At 45.1% G+C, this 16659-nt stretch overlaps 1 protein-coding gene across 1 annotated transcript in view; it reads right to left on the bottom strand.

Moving 5' to 3' along the window:
- Positions 1-16659, bottom strand: part of LOC146021314 (transient receptor potential cation channel subfamily M member 8-like) — a 65658-nt gene that overhangs the window by 24228 nt on the left and 24771 nt on the right. Inside the window, exons 8-13 of the mRNA XM_083155108.1 lie at positions 11050-11250; positions 10762-10864; positions 10406-10524; positions 8992-9273; positions 7364-7459; positions 74-203 (exon numbers count right to left, since the gene is read on the bottom strand). Of these exons, the coding sequence (XP_083011234.1) occupies positions 74-203; positions 7364-7459; positions 8992-9273; positions 10406-10524; positions 10762-10864; positions 11050-11250 (931 nt within the window). The remainder of the gene's footprint in view (positions 1-73; positions 204-7363; positions 7460-8991; positions 9274-10405; positions 10525-10761; positions 10865-11049; positions 11251-16659) is intronic.

Below are 16659 nucleotides of genomic sequence, written 5' to 3'. Positions count from 1 at the left end.
CACTCTCCATAGTCCCAGGGCCCTGGATCTCCTGGTGGCCTTGCTTACAATTAGTACATAGTTTGCAACTTACCCACTGCTCTGGTCTCATACTCATTCGCGATCTCTTCTGATTTCCCGGTATCACTCATATCATTCTCTACGTGTGCCAGGCTCTTCAGCAGTTTGGTGGCACCGAGCGCAGCCAGGGTGCAGCCTCTTGTCTGAAGAAATGCATTAATACAGTCACATATTTATCAGTATCAAAAGAGAAAGGAAAAACTTTAGACTTTTGCATGTTGTTATTATAACTTCATAGAATTTAAACACTATATATTATTATTAATATAGAATTATTATGTGGTTAATTCTATTATACATGAATTGTAAATACTTGTATTTAACAAATTACAGGAGAAAAGTTATGGGTTCTTCAGTCACATTGGTAAAACGGGAACTAAAGAAAAGAGCATGGTAAATAGCATATATGCCATCTCTATGAACACAGGTGGGCATAGGTGGTAGAATTGTGCAAGTCTAGGGCCATTTCTAGGCAGTGCCTGATTAACCAATAGGCTGCAGCTTAGGGCACCAGGACTGGGGCGGTGGCACCTGGGGTTCAAAATTATACAGTAGATTTGTGGGTTCAGTTTTACCCGGATTTACTCGTATCTCAAAGTGAGATCTTATTGACTATCCAAAACATGTGACTGTCGATAGCCAATTGGGAAAATATGAACTTGCGCTAATATTGCCCATAAGAACCGATTAAATCCAAAGTGCTCATCTCTAATTAAAATGAAGGCCTTATTTATTCAATGCTTGTTAGCTATCACCTGTCCTTAAAGTTCTTATGGTGACTGGCAGATGGCTGTGCCAATGTAACTTACTGATGGAAAAATTACTTTATGTACATTGTGCTACAGCGCCAGATGGGCAGCCTAAAGCCATTGTCTCCTTTACATGCCACAAACATTAGATCCTACATGCCAGTTGTTTAGCCTTTCTTACATGCATATGGGCAGTATGACTGGCATGTGTTTTGCAGCAATACAAGGGGAGCTACATGTGTATTAAGTAAATCTCTGTCTCCTGTGCTCATCACAATCTTAACTAAAATCTGTAACCTCTCTTTCTTTACTGGTGTCTTTCCTTCATTGTTCAAACAAGCAGTTATTACTCCGATTCTGAAAAAAACAGAATTCTGATCCAAGCTCTCTCTCAAACTACCGACCCATTTCTCAACTTCCATGTACCTCCAAACTACTTGAAAGACTTGCCTACACTCGCCTCACACACTTTATTAACTCGCACAACTTAATGGACCCGCATCAGTCAGGCTTTCATGCCCAACACTCCACAGAGACAGTACTGACTAAAGTTGTGAATGATCTGGTCACTGCTAAGTCTAAAGACCACTATTCACTACTAATTCTTCTAGATCTCTCTGCTGCTTTTGACACTGTTGAGCACACACTTCTCATACAAACACTACAATCCATAGGTCTTAAAGACACAGCCCTCTCTTGGTTCTCATCCTACCTATCTTACCGCTCCTTTAGTGTTCGTTTCTCGGATTCTACCTCCTCTTCGCTACCTCTTTCAGTTGGAGTACCTCAGGGTTCAGTTTTAGGTCCTCTGCTTTTCTCAATCTATACCTCATCTCTTGGCAAACTTTGGATTTAAGTATCATCTGTATGCGGATGATACTCAGCTCTACCTTTCCTCCCCGGACCTGTCCCCATCTGTATTGAGCCATGTCTCTGAATGCCTTTCTGCTGTTTCATCCTGGATGTCATCTCGCCACCTCAAACTTAATATCTCAAAAACAGAATTAATTATATTTCCACCAATAAATAGTAGTTACCAACCTGATATCTCTATTGCCATTGAGAATATGACAATCGCTCCTACCTCTCAAGCTCGCTGCCTAGGAGTTATCCTTGACTCAGAACTTTCCTTTGTTTTTTTTTTTTTTTTTTTTTTTTATATTTTTTATTGCGATTTTATCATAAGTACAAAAAAGCGACATACCATACACACATTTAACAAGATCTGACATGAATATATACCAATAAAATAGACAGTAACATACATTTATACTCGGCAGGTTCGCCTTAGGTCTGGTTACGATCACTACGTGCCCATCATCTTACTATCTATATATACCAAGCTTCGAGGAGCTAGAGCTCCTAATATCTAAGGCGCATCTATTGGGGGTATTAACCAAGTTGCTCCAAGCTACTGTTATTGGGACGTGTTGCACACTTGACTATACCTGAGCGGTTTCAGTCAAATCTAGTTCTCATCGGAGATGGAATATAGTATTACCCTGGGACATTATTACTAGGATCAAATCATTGGAAGTCTGGTACTGGGGCGTTGATTTCTTAGCATAAAGAGGAGAGAAAAGGAGAAAAAAAAAAAAAAAAAAAGGCAGGCAAATATATCCATAAAGTACAAAAAGAAAAAAGAAAAAAGAAAAAAGAGCAAATATCCTTCAAAGTAGTTCACCTTATTACATTCTTAACACTAGTGCTCAATATTGTGATAAAAAACGACAATGTGATTACGTATGAAAAACAGGTGATTGTCAATATATATCAATTAATCAATTATTCCCTATTATCCCCTAACAGTTTCCTTCCCCACCCTTCCCCCCAACTCGCACAATAAATTATTATCTTAAACATGTGTCTCAGACGTGTCTTTAACAAATCAACATTTTATACATCCCGATAGTGCCAATACTTGGACTTCTTCCATCTTTCCCATACTAAGTTAAATTTATCCAGTGTATTTCTACTCAAGTGAAGGTGTCTCTCCTGTACCGCTGTATAGTTAACCAGGCCAATCCATCCATTTATATCAGGGCTATGAGTGGCCATCCAAGTTCTGGCAATTGCCATTTTCGCCAGCGCCACAAGGTTGATAAGATACTTTTTTACTCCCGCCTCTAATCTGTCGCCTACAGTGATATTGAGGATACAACTTTTAAAGGTCAGTGCTACCCTCGGCACCCCTGTCTCCACCATAATATCCATTACTTGTTGCCAGAAGTATGCCACTTCCTGACACTCCCACAATAAGTGGGAGAAAGATCCGGGAAGTAGTCTACACTTCGGACACAATGGTGAAGCACCAGCTCTAAATTTAGCTAGACGGGTAGTCGAAAGGTATGCCCGGTGAAGCACAAAAAGTTGTACTTGCTGGATCCGAATGGAGTTTGTATTTTGTGCTATTGATGATATAGCCATTTGCCATTCGTCATCGGTTAAAGGGCCAGTATCATTCTCCCAATTCATCCTTAGGCGGAGCAGATTTGCACATGGGCGTTCATGGTTAAGAGATTTGTACAACTTTGAGATGGTACAGTACTTAATATCTTTCTTTAGCAATTTTTTAATTGGGGATTCTTCAAGGTATAATGGGGGAGGAGAGAAGACAGTTCCCAATAGGCTTCTTAGTTGTAAGTAACGAAAAAAATAAGTTTGCGGCACCCCATATTCCTCTCTTAGCTGCACAAAGGATTTTAAGTGCCCAGCACTGTATAGCTGGCCTAAAGTCCTAATTGAATAAGCCCTCCAGGTACTTCCCAGTTGCATCGTTTTAAGTGCCCCCTTGTCCATCAACCCTTCTATGGGAAAGTCGGGATCTATGCCTCTATATCCTAGTAAAGAATTGGCCTCTCTCCATATTTTAATAGCCTGGGAAATCACAGGTGGATCTTTTGCTCTTGTGTATCCCCCAATCAATCTCCTCAGTGGAGTAACCCCTGGGGTAGATGTTTCTATCAAGCCCGCTACCTGTTCAACATTACCCTGCTGGGTTATCCATGGCCTTAGTTGGGTTAGTTGGGCGGCTATATAATACAACCTGAGATCGGGTAGACCTAGGCCCCCCTCTTGTTTATCTCTCATTAAGGTTTGCAATTGTACCTTAGGTCTGGAGTTATGCCATATAAAAGACGACATAATACCATTAATTTTCCTAAATATAGCCTTAGGGAGATAGACTGGTGCCTGTTGGATTACATATAAAAATTTGGGGAGAATTATCATTTTTAACAAATTAACACGGCCCAGAACTTTCCTTTGTACCGCACATTCAATCTGTCTCAAAATCATGCCACATGCACCTAAAAAAACATATTTAAAATTTGCCCTTACCTTACACAAGACACTGCAAAATCTCTAATCCATGCTCTCATCATCTCATGCATTGATTATTGCAATAGTCTCCTTATTGGCCTTCCCCAATACAGACTCTCACCTCTACAGTCCATCATGAATGGAGCTGCGAGGCTAATCTTCCTAGCCAGACGTTCATCGTCTGCAAAGCTACTCGGTCAGTCACTTCATTGGTTACCTGTATTCTACCGTACTCAATACAAAATTATTTTACTTACACACAAAGCCATAAACCAAATTACACCAACATACATCTCTTCTCTTATCTCAAAATATCATCCAACACGACCTCTACGCTCCTTCCAAGATCTGCGTCTCTCATCCACACTCATTACTTGCTCCCATTCCTGACTGCAGGACTATCTCTGGGCTGCACCCACTCTGTGGAATGCCCTCCCAAGCACAATAAGACTCTCCTCCAGTCTCTAAACCTATAAGCGTTCGCTAAAAACTCATCTCTTCAGACAAGCTTATCAAATTCCAGAACCATAGAACCTTGCATTCTGGTGGAATCGATGCAATAAAGAATACAGTATATATCCTTATGTATCAAGGCCTATTTCCCTTTAGAAGCAGGGCCCTCCTACATTTTGACTGTCTGTAAATACCCTGTTTGTTGTATCACTGTCTCCTTTGTATAGCGCAACGGAATATGCTGCACTATATAAGAAACTGTTAATAAATAATAATTATAAATATTAGCCTAGGGCACCTGGAACCTTTAATCAGGCCCTGTTTCTAGGGCTGGGTGAGCCATTCTGTATTCGAGAGAACAACGGTGATGGCGCTTGACTCCAAATCAATGTGAAGATCAATCAATCGATGTAGTATTCATGTGTCATAAAATGAAATCAAAGACAATGTGTCAGAAACTTAATAGTGGATAAATGATTGAAGTAAAGAAAGTGGTAACTAAAGGCGTACCGAACTCACAAGGAATTTTGTGAGAACCCGTGCATAAAGGTTTTTTTAGGAAATCACCCTATGTGTAGGGTATAGGAATTGGAGAGTGGGAACTGCGTACCGTACTCACTAGAAAGAAAACTTTATCAAATTTCCATAATACACTCGTGGATAAGAACCGTATAGGATGCAAAAAGAAATAAAATTGTGTTGTGATATAAATTGTGTACACTTCTATATTGAGGGTACAGTGGAACCTCTAGGGGCGTACCGAAACTCATAGGGGAGATAGTATCACCGTGCTAATCAAGGTTTCTTTAGGGGATGACACCATTTGTGTGGACTCCCTTTCTGACAATATTGCGTACCATACTTACAGCCCGTATAGGTGTTACAAGCGTATCAAGGTATCTTTTGTGGGTTGATCACCAATTTTTCAATCCAAGACACCCCTCATGGAATGTTGGGTGGGGTTTTTTTGCGGAGCCATTCACTTGCACATGGTGTCTGCGGCTAGTGACTGTACAGTATTCCATGTGGTATTGTCAACCTCATGGGAAACTGTCGAAAATGTAAATCCCAAAATGCCTTCACTGTCTCAGAAAATACAATTTTGAAGGATGCCAAAGCACTCATTTTTTGCCGATATTTACTCATTATTTATGTATGTGAAAGAAGGCAGGTGCAAACAGCTGCGACTGCTTACTCATGAGGGGGGTGTGTGTGTGGGGGGGGGGGGTAATGAAGATCCTTAATGCAGCAATGAGCAGATAGTGAGATACTATGTAAGGTCTATATACAGTAATATGTGCCATGGGCATAACTGAGGGGTATAATATGGTGCAAGGAGCATTACTGTGTTGGGCGTAATATGGTGCAGGGTGAATTACTTTGTCACACAGTAATGCCCCTTGCACCATATTATGCCCCACACAGTATGGGGCAATATGGTTCAAGAAACACTACTGTGTGGGGTATAATCATTTTTGCTAATGGCTGGGGGGTGCAGGGTAAAAAAACAAAACGTGTTTTTAGTCTTTACTTGCTTGACAATGCCCATTGCAGTGAGGCCACCCACATTACAGCTAGGCCACACACCCTTTCAGCACACTGAGAGCAGAATTGTCTAGAAACAGACCTGCATATGACTGTACTTAAATGCCACAATTACTAACTCACTGTTAACTAGGGCCGGACTGGCCATCTGGCACTTCTGGCAAATGTCAGAAGGGCCGATGGCCTTGTGGGCCAATTTTGTGCTAGTTCACCCAGGGTAGCACTAGCAGTGGCTGCCCTGTGTGTGCTGCCGCACGGCCGCGGCCCACCCCCTTCCCCTCGAGGCGGAATCTGCCTCTCCTCTCCATCTTGAGTGTCCCCTGATGTCCCAGCCCTGAGACTGCCGATATCCAGCGGCACCAGTGTCGTAACTACCGACTAGCGAGTGTATAGTATACAGAGCGCAGGAGCTTGCCGTGGAGGGGTCCGGCTAAGACACGGAGAGACAAGTCTGCTCTCCTGCTGCAGCGCGCAGAATGCTCTCTGCGGCAGGCTCAGCACTGGAGGGGGAAGGGGTGATGATTTGGCGGCGAAGAAGCAGCGGGGCCACCAAGAGGAGCCAGCACTCAGAAGATGGACATTAGGGGGGGGGGGGGAACAAAGGAAGCCTGGAGCATGTAGGTGGAAGTGCCGGTAATTTTACATGTTAGGGCAGCAACGCGGATGGGACTCCAGCGCTCAGCGTTGGAAGCCCCGTCCATTGACCGCAGGACCTGCAGTTAGTGGACGGGGCCTCTAATGCTGAGTGCTGGAGTCCTGTCTATGCTGTTGCAACATTGTTGTAGCAAAGCCTTTTCTTAGTATGCAAATCCCCCCGTTTTCATCCCCTTTATTAATATGTGGCAAATGATTCCTCACCCCTGTAGTTAAATACAGCCCAGGCAGGTGGCACATAAGAGGTTAAAGATGTGCAGGGTACCTTGTGTAGCATTGTGTGTAATGGGCATCACGTTGTTCAGCATTTTGTGTAATGGGCATTACGGTGTGCAGCATTTTGTGTAATGGGCATTACGGTGTGTTCCATAATGTGTAATGGTCAGTGTGATGCCACGCCTCCTTTCCATGAGGCCACGCCCCTTTCTGCAGCGTGATTTCTGGTCCTAGTCCGGCCCTGCTGTTAACTCACAATATATAATATCCAGCAAACACAGCAACCTACCCACAAATCAGGAAGAAATAGACACTGAGAATGTTAGGATTTTCCATAGAGCTGATAAAACATATGATATTATTACCTGCTCCCAGATGACGCTGGACAGCTCTCTTTTGTTCTGCAGTATGGCCCAAATGAATAGTGCAATGACAGGATGTGCTAATAGTGGACTGGGTCCCTAAGTGATCAAAAAATAAACACATGTTATAAGTTTAACCAATATATAACGACATTTTCAGAGGTTTGGCCGCATTGTTCACAATCATGCATCTGGTGCACAATATAAAGAAACATACAGCTGTGCACGTAACCTTGGCAAAAGCTGGTGCGGCCTAGGTGGAGTGTAAGTGTGTGGAGAAACAGGTCGCTATACTGTATGTCCACACAGAGACTTTCTCCCACCAGCTATCATGGACATTGCTAAACCTTAATGGATAAATGGCTGATGAACATTGTGCCCCTCCTATCAAAGTCTGACTGCTCATCAGTTGCTACAAGGTAGCCTCAAATACACTAACAATACCAGGGCTGGGCAACACCGGCCCTCCAGATGTTGATGAACTATACATCCCAGGATGCCTTGTATCAGTTTCAGCATGGCCACATAGCAAAACTAATGCAAAGCATCCTGGGATGTGTAGTTCACTAACATCTGGAGGGCCGGTGTTGACCAGCCCTGAACAATACAAATCTATGACAAGACCGTAATCCCACTTATGCATGTGCCTCAGTTCCGGATTATCTGCGGGGCAGCCGAGACAATCACCTTGGGTACCTCGTACATGGTGGCTCCTGCACAGGTTCAGACTGGCCCATCAGGAAACCCTGGAAATCACCTGTGGTACATGTGATAGAAGGCAACAAATCTGGGCTGACCTGCCAGTGTCTAAAACTCATGTCTAGTAAGGGCCAAATCCATGCCATTGTAAACAAAATCAACCAGTAAAATCTTCTGAGTCAATAGCTCTAGGATATTATTTTGACACAATCAAATATTAGCGCTGTTAACCCAGCCACGGATTTTGATTGGCAGAAAAGGGCAAATCTTGGTGTAGTTTCTATAGAAACAAACCAAGCACATATGTTCATGCGTGTCCTCTTCTTCCAGGTAACTGATCCTCTACTGCAATAACAAAATATAGTTTGAATGCCTGGTTTGCAACATGACATTAGAGAACAGTGTGGGCCCTCAAGAATTGAGGGCTTCAGAAAAGAACATGGTAACTATCTCAGGATTTAAAAATGCTCAATCTTGGGATTCCCGGCATACCCTGGATTGAGTCTCTGCCCAAACCGGCCTCCCCACAGTTTTACTTACGTGGAGCTGGCCAGCAACAGCATGGTCTGGAGAGATGCAACTACTGGCTGGCCTTAGTGGTGTGGCCGGAGTGGTACAGCGACGGGCGGAGAGGAGCACTGAGTAGCGGAGGGTGGAGTGGTGTGGTGGTGGTGTGACCTCTGATGTCACATCACGCTGCACAGAGCCACTTAGCCAGGGTCTGAGCAGGTGCTCAGTGCTGCCCGGCATTAAATTTGCGCATTCACAGGCTATTCCCGGAATTGGAAGCTACAATCCCGGGATTAAAATCCCTGCGATTTTTGGGCTCAAATGCCAGAATCCCGTCAATCCCGCGATTGTCCACCCTACATACTAGTAAATTAGTTGTATTTCATAACCTCTATTAAGTTCTATGGCTGACGCACCTTTACCTGCATCTCAGAGACATCACAAATCTTCATTTCCTCTCCGCGGTTACGCTGGTAGTTCAGGACCATCCTCCATACAAAGGTGAGCAAAGAGTCAGTATAAGAGTTTTTGGCAATCTGCAGATTACGGAATACTAGGGTACTAAAGTGCTGAGAAAAAAGTTCGCTGAGGACATCACTGGTCAGAAACCTGCGTAGATTCAGGCCGTTCTCCAAGAGAAGACGCACAAACTTCGGCCTATCCTTCACCAGTGCTGCAAACATGGCGTCCTTCAGGTCAGCTGACTGAGAAAAGACATGTAGAAAGGAATATTAAGAGTAATAGAATAGATAAACATAATGTCAACTGTACAGAAAATAAAATAATTAGGAGGAGTGAGTGAAATAGTGTCAGGGATATATATCAGTGGGTACCGTATCCTGAGAGTCCCACCCCCTACTGTAGGAGGGTGGGGCCTAGCTAACCATGGTGTTATCTGTCATGCTGTCAGCAGAATGAAGTATGAGAAAAGCAAACAGGTAAGAGATCTTGCAAAGTGACTAGTGGGGAGACATATTGGGGGGATAAATGGGAGGATCACAAAGGGGCACAGACTAGATAGCAGGGTAAGGAAGGGATAACAAGGAGAGAAGAGATCAGAGAGTTGGATAAGTATGGGAGCAGTCTTATACTGGTTAAATCATCCCCAGTTCCAGAAGGAATCCCTCAGATGAGATGAACTTTCCATATGCCCCTCCAGCAGCTCTCCACAACCCCTCAGCTTGGTGCTGCCACCTTTAGCAGACCCTACCATATAGATGACACTGACTGACACTGCTATCAATTGTTTATGGGTTTTCCCCATCAGTAATTAAACATCAACAGGATCCAGTGTTGGTTAGAACAGGCACATGTGCTGATGGCACCCATGCATTGGCATTAGCAGGCCTGGCTCTCATTATCATGGATGAGACACCAATGTTTGTTATTGGTGTCCTCGCCTATATATGGTAAACCAATCAACATTGCTATTAGACTAATTCAGAGCATTGTTGGTCAGTGGCCACCTCTGCCCTACATTTCCCTGGTGGTTCCTTCAGGTCTCACCCCACTATAAGTATGATAGCAGTGAACAACTAAGGAAGACAAGGATGTTAAAAGAGAAAAAAAAGACAAAACAGAGTAAAGAGACCATATAAAAGGAAAATTTGACAAACAGACGCAAATCAGCAAATCAATGATTGTCAGTTCATACACTACATTGAGAATCATTCGTTCTCAGCACATCTACATATACTTCTTTTGTGCTAGCGGGGATATCACTCTACCATGTTACAGTATGTTGGGGTACAGACCCTAATTGTCCTATTAAATGCAGGGCCAGGATCCTGAGCAACCCATGCAAGTTGCTGCTAGTGATAGTGTAATGTCACCTACCTCCCATCGCCGATCATTAGAGAACATCTCCTCACTGGCCAGCTCCAGTTGGTTCCACTCCAGTAGCAGTTGCAGCTGAGCATTCCAGTTGTTCTTATCCTGCTTGTTAGTGCTGAAGGCTACGGTAACAGAATGTGACAGGTAAATACAGGAGGAACATTTTCAGTGCAAACTGCCTCTGGATTAGGTTCAGTGGGGCAGATGTATTAAGCCTTAACAAGAAATAAATGCAAGGGTTATAAAGAGAGATAAATTTCCAACCACGTGATAGATATCCCAGTGGTTATGAGATATGTGCAGTGCTCCTCATTTAGTGATAGTAGCACATTAATAATACACAGTTCTTATCTACATACCTTTATAGAGAGCAGAGGAAATAGCGTTGCTGACAGCATCATCCCCATCCTGATCCATCTTTAGCACAGTCAGAAGGTGCAAGTTCTCCATTATTTCTATTATCTGCAAAACATAAATCCTCCTAGATCATCCTGTGGGAGGAAGGAAGGACGGACGGACGGACTATTCAAAATGATGGTCCACTGTGCATGTGTCAATCAGCAGAGTAGAGCAAGGGGCTCCACAGCGACTGAACCAACATGGCCGTATCACATGGGGCATGGCTGATCTATGGATTAATACTCTACCCATTGTATCCAGGTCTCCATCTCCTTTTCTGACAAACGAGATACTGTGTAGGACAAGAATAGAACCAGCTTCTCCTTGATGACTGAGGGTACAAGAGAGGTGTCCTCAGCTTCCACTAGGCTGGCAATGACATTGGCAATCTGCCCGGATCCCTCCACAACAACACATGGGATCTTATTCCTAACGGCGGTGTGTATAGCCTGCAGATTGGAGATAGATTGTTGTAGTGACCATCGGTACTATTTGTGCTCATTCATAATAAAACATATTCAAAGAAAACATAATAAGTGGAAGGCAAAAGAAGGCATATAAAGGGTAACTCTATAATGTAACTTTAATAGAACAAGAGTAACCCCAAATTACATACACAATTATTAGCACCTACTGTATAACATTTTTGAGATAGCCCTCTCTGACTCTTGTTCATCCTACTATGAAGCAATAGCCATTGTTGGCATATTTTGGGGATAGCCAATAATGCATGCCTGGGGCCCATCGCTTGATTTACAAGAGAAGGCTTTAGCGTATTTGGCTGGTGGGATCTCTCTAATGAGTTCTCTCCTCTGACTGATGGCTCCAGAGTGCTGGCTTGTGGTTCTCTCTCATTCTGGAAAGTGACACATAAATTCAGATTATGGGGGCCCTTTTATTAAATAACCAACTTTTAGATCCAATAATTATAATTTCTTAATTCTGCTATTCACATCAATAAAAAATAATGTTCTGTCTGGATTTATCATTGAATCTTAAAATGTCTGACCCTATAATGTGTAAAGTAACGTTATTGGACAAGTATGGAAAGAAATTACCAATATATCCCCTAAGCGCTGGTAGAAGTATAATCCTTTTCCTCTCAGATGGTTACCCAAAAAGAGAAAAAAAAGGAGTACAATAGTGTAATACAGTTTTTATACACAATGTAAATATGAATGTTAGCAGGTTCGTTTTGATATGACTCGTACCCTTTCCATATGTCTACTAATTTGTAGACAGTAGCGTTTTGTAAGGGGGCGGTCACGTCACCGGTGCATCAAGCTTGTATCTTGACCCGTAAAGAGAAGAAGAAAACTGGATGGTGCAATACAGTTTTATTCACTTAAAATATATACATAAAAGAAACAGCGGGATGGACTCTCACCAAATTGTGTGGTCCACACACAAAGATGCAGACTGCAAGATGTTGTTACAAATGTGGAGGATCCCAGGCGTCCCTGATCGTCTCCCAGGTTCCAGTCTCACCCAGCTGCTCTCTCCAATAGCCAACGCGTTTCGAAACACACTGTTTCTTTATCAAGGCATATGGAGACCTTCAACTGATACCTCTATTTATACCCCTATACATTATACCTAACGCCAGACATGGAGTTTACCTACTAGCTAATACATTACACAAACATTATAGGGAACATACACAGTCCGTTTCTTGTCTTTTCTTAGACTCGCGGTAAAATGCCGCTACTTCCGGGTTCCTGGTTGACGCGATACCGGAAGTGACGCTTGCGTTCCATCTCGCGTACTTCCGGTTCCGTTTTGCGTTTGTCACGGCTAAAGGGCTGGATGGAGTCGTGTGGTGCACAGGAACCGGAGACGGACCAGGAGGAGTAGGATTGAAACGTGCAGGTTTAATAACGGATTTCATAAATGATAAACTTCACTCAAATACTTCTTTAAGTGACAGTTGGAATAAATTAAATAGAGTCCAGCACAATACTAATAACGGGCAGGGAAATCTGGAAACGTATACTTGGTGAGCCAGAGTACATAGATGAGGATCCGGAAGGAGGTTGATTTGATGACAGAAGAAATGGATCCGGATGACTGAAAGATGATGGAATGAATGAGTTGTATGAAGGAGGACAGCGGGAAGCTGTGCAGGGTAATTCTGGGACACAAGCAGGAACAAGCACTAGGTAGGACTTGCAGCATTGGTGTCAGGAGAAAACTTCCTTGTAGCAAGATGCAGGGAGCAAGGCACCAGAGTCAGGAGAGAAAGAGCCAGGATCCGGGAATCAGCTAGGAGTTGTGAATGACTCCAAAGACTCATTGCACTGACACTGAACAGCCTAGGCAGATCCCCTATATCCCCAGGGGATGGCTGCCATTGGCTGTCAGCACAGGATGAGGAGGGAACCTCCACTCTGGGCCAATCTGTCTCCTGCCCTCAACCAAGATGGCGACGCCGGCCTCCCGGCACCACTACTGCTGCCATCCCTACCCAGAGCTGCCGCTACCCGCACACCGCAGACCGGAGCCTGCACACGCTAGCCGGCGGCGGGCGCGGACGGGTGAGTACTGTACCCGCCGCGCTCCGTCGCGGCTACGTGTGACAGTACCCCCCCTTTTCAGGGTGACCCCAGGGCGCCTATGGGCCTTGTGCGGATTTCTCTGGAGAAATTGCTTTACCAGTTTTGGAGCGTGCAAATCAATGGAATCCACCCAAGAGTTCTCTTCGGGACCAAACCCAACCCATTCCACCAGATACTGGGTACGAGAATTGCGGCAACGAGAGTCTATAATGCGTCTTACCTCGAATTCAGCCCCACTTTCGGAGTTAATCTTGGGCGGTTTGGGAATCTTCTTTTGATAAGAGTTCAACCTTAAAGGCTTGAGGAGGGACACATGGAAGGAATTCGAAATCCTTAGGGAAGGAGGAAGTTGAAGTCTATAAGCGACAGGATTAATGACTTGGATGATAGGGTATGGCCCAATGAACCGGGGAGCCAGCTTCATAGAGGGCAGACGGAGGCGTATATGGCGGGTAGACAGCCATACCCGGTCTCCGACTTTCAATCTGGGCGCTGCCCTTCTTTTCCTGTCTGCCATCCTCTTGTATCGGGCGGAAGATTTAAGAAGAGCGGTGTGGACATCCGACCAGATTTTAGCAAAGCGTTGTAATGAAGTGGTTGCTGCAGGAACTTCGGAAGAGGATAATTCTGAGAAATCCGGAGATCGTGGATGTTTGCCGAATACTGTAAAGAAGGGGGTGGTTCCGGAGGAAGAGTGATAGGAGTTGTTATGCATATATTCTGCCCACGGGAGAAGATCCACCCAGTCATCTTGGGAAGATGAGACAAACAGTCGGATAAAGGCCTCCAAGTCTTGATTCACCCGTTCTGTCTGGCCGTTGGTCTGGGGATGAAAGGCAGTGGAAAACTTGAGTTTGACCTGTACCGCGGCACAGAGAGCTCTCCAGAACTTTGCAACGAACTGTACTCCGCGGTCGGATACAATCTCTTTGGGCAGTCCGTGAAGTTTAAAAATGGTTGAGATGAATAGCTGAGCCAGTACTGGAGCAGAGGGGAGACCTTTTAGTGGGAAAAAATGGACCATTTTCGAGAATCGGTCGACCACTACCCAGATTGCGGTATGACCTTTTGAGGGAGGTAGTTCGCAAATGAAGTCCATTGACAGATGGGTCCATGGTTCTGTGGGAATGGTTAGAGGGCGGAGAGGACCAGCGGGAGTTGTTCTGGGCACTTTATGCTGAGCACATCTTACACAAGAGGCAACGAAGTTGGTTACGTCGTGGCGGATGGTTGGCCACCAATAAGAACGTGACAGGAACATCAAGGTCTTTTGTGCTCCTGCGTGCCCTGCGAAGCGGGAAGAATGTGCCCATGACAATATTTTCTTGCGAAGTTCGGGGGGAACGAACGTTTTACCTGGAGGAGGAGATGGCTGTACGGTTACTTGGGCGAAGACCAGCGGATCGAGGATTGGACGAGGAGGTGTCTCTAGGTCAGAGGTCGTCTCAAAGGAGCGGGATAGAGCGTCTGCCTTAGTATTCGTGGTTCCAGGTCGGAATTTAATTTGGAAATCAAAGCGTTCAAAAAACATGGCCCAACGGGCTTGGCGGGCAGTAAGGCACTGAGCCTGTTTAAGAAAGGACAGATTTTTGTGGTCTGAATACACGGTGATCTTATGTCGTGCCCCCTCCAGAAGGTATCGCCACTCCTCTAACGCAGTTTTGACTGCAAGCAACTCCTGTTCCCCGATGGGGTAATTCTTCTCTGCTGGGAGGAATTTTTTGGAGAGGAAGGCACAAGGGTGTAATTCTTGATCCTCACCTTTTTGTGACAAGATGGCCCCGATCCCTTCCGAGGATGCGTCCACCTCGAGAATGAAGGGCCTGTCGAGGTCTGGTTGGAGGAGGATTGGTGCCGTCATGAATGCTCTCTTTAACTGCTGGAAGGCAGAGGATGCTTCTGGCGACCATCGGCTTGGATCAGCTCCCTTGCAAGTGAGAGCAGTGAGGGGAGCAGCGATGGTAGAGAAGTTCCGGATAAATCGCCGGTAATAGTTTGAGAAGCCTAGGAATCTCTGAATTCCTTTGAGTGTTGTGGGGGCTGCCCAGTCTTGGATGGCTCTCACCTTCTCTGGGTCCATTTCTATCCCAGTGGCGGAGAGAATGTGACCCAAGAATGGAATGGACGTGACCTCAAAAACGCACTTTTCCAACTTGCAGAACAGTTGATTTTGGCGAAGACGTCGTAGGACTTCGGACACTGTCTGTCTGTGAAGTTGGAGATTTGGAGAGAAGATGAGTATATCGTCTAGATAGACTACGATGGAGTGGTACAGCAAGTCCCGAAAGATATCATTTACAAACTGTTGGAAGACAGCGGGGGCGTTACAAAGGCCGAAGGGCATCACCAGGTATTCATAGTGGCCGTCGCGCGTGTTAAAAGCCGTCTTCCACTCGTCACCTGGACGGATCCGGATCAAATTGTAGGCCCCTCGCAGGTCCAATTTAGTAAAGATTGCTGCCCCTCTGATCTTGTCGAATAGTTCTGCGATAAGGGGTAAGGGATAGCGGTTTTTAATGGTGATGTCGTTCAGGCCCCTATAGTCGATACATGGCCGAAGACCGCCATCTTTCTTTTTCACAAAGAAAAACCCGGCCCCGGCCGGAGAAGTAGATGGTCGAATGAAACCTTTGTTTAAGTTCTCTTGAATGTACGAGGACATGGCCTCAGTCTCAGGTAGCGACAGAGGATAGATGCGGCCACGAGGAGGGAATTTTCCGGCCACCAGCTCTATCGGGCAGTCCCAAGGACGGTGAGGAGGCAGGGTGTCGGCACCACCTTTACTGAATACATCTGTAAATGAACGATATGGTGCGGGTATCGACAAGGGTGGAGCTGAAGAGGATGAAGGACAGTTACCCTCACGTTGTGGATGGGTCTGGTAGACCGGAAGGATCTGAGGAATGCAAGTAGACTGGCAATCTGTTCCCCAGGCCTTGACCTCCATATTGGTCCAATCGATGTGTGGGTTATGTTTGGAGAGCCAGGGAAGGCCCAGGACCATTTGGTGTGAGGACTGTGGAAGAATGAAGAATTCGAGGGTCTCTTGATGTAGAGCTCCTATGAGCAGTGTCACCGGGGTGGTCTGATGGGTGATTTGTCCACTACGAATTCGACTCCCATCCACTGCAGTGAGGACCAGCGAGTGATCCAGGGGTTGCACAGGCAGGGCATGTTGGGTAACAAAAGAAGAAGAAAGGAAGTTTCCCGCTGCTCCAGAGTCCAATAGGGCCTGAACTCTTTTTCTCCCTTGGGGACACACAAGGGTAACCGGAATGGTGGAATCAGAAGAAGAGGGAGATG

This window comes from Crinia signifera, chromosome 7 (assembly GCF_055691185.1).
Source record: "Crinia signifera chromosome 7, ASM5569118v1, whole genome shotgun sequence".
Classification (NCBI taxonomy): domain Eukaryota; kingdom Metazoa; phylum Chordata; class Amphibia; order Anura; family Myobatrachidae; genus Crinia; species Crinia signifera.
This window is presented reverse-complemented; position numbering and strand designations above follow the sequence as displayed.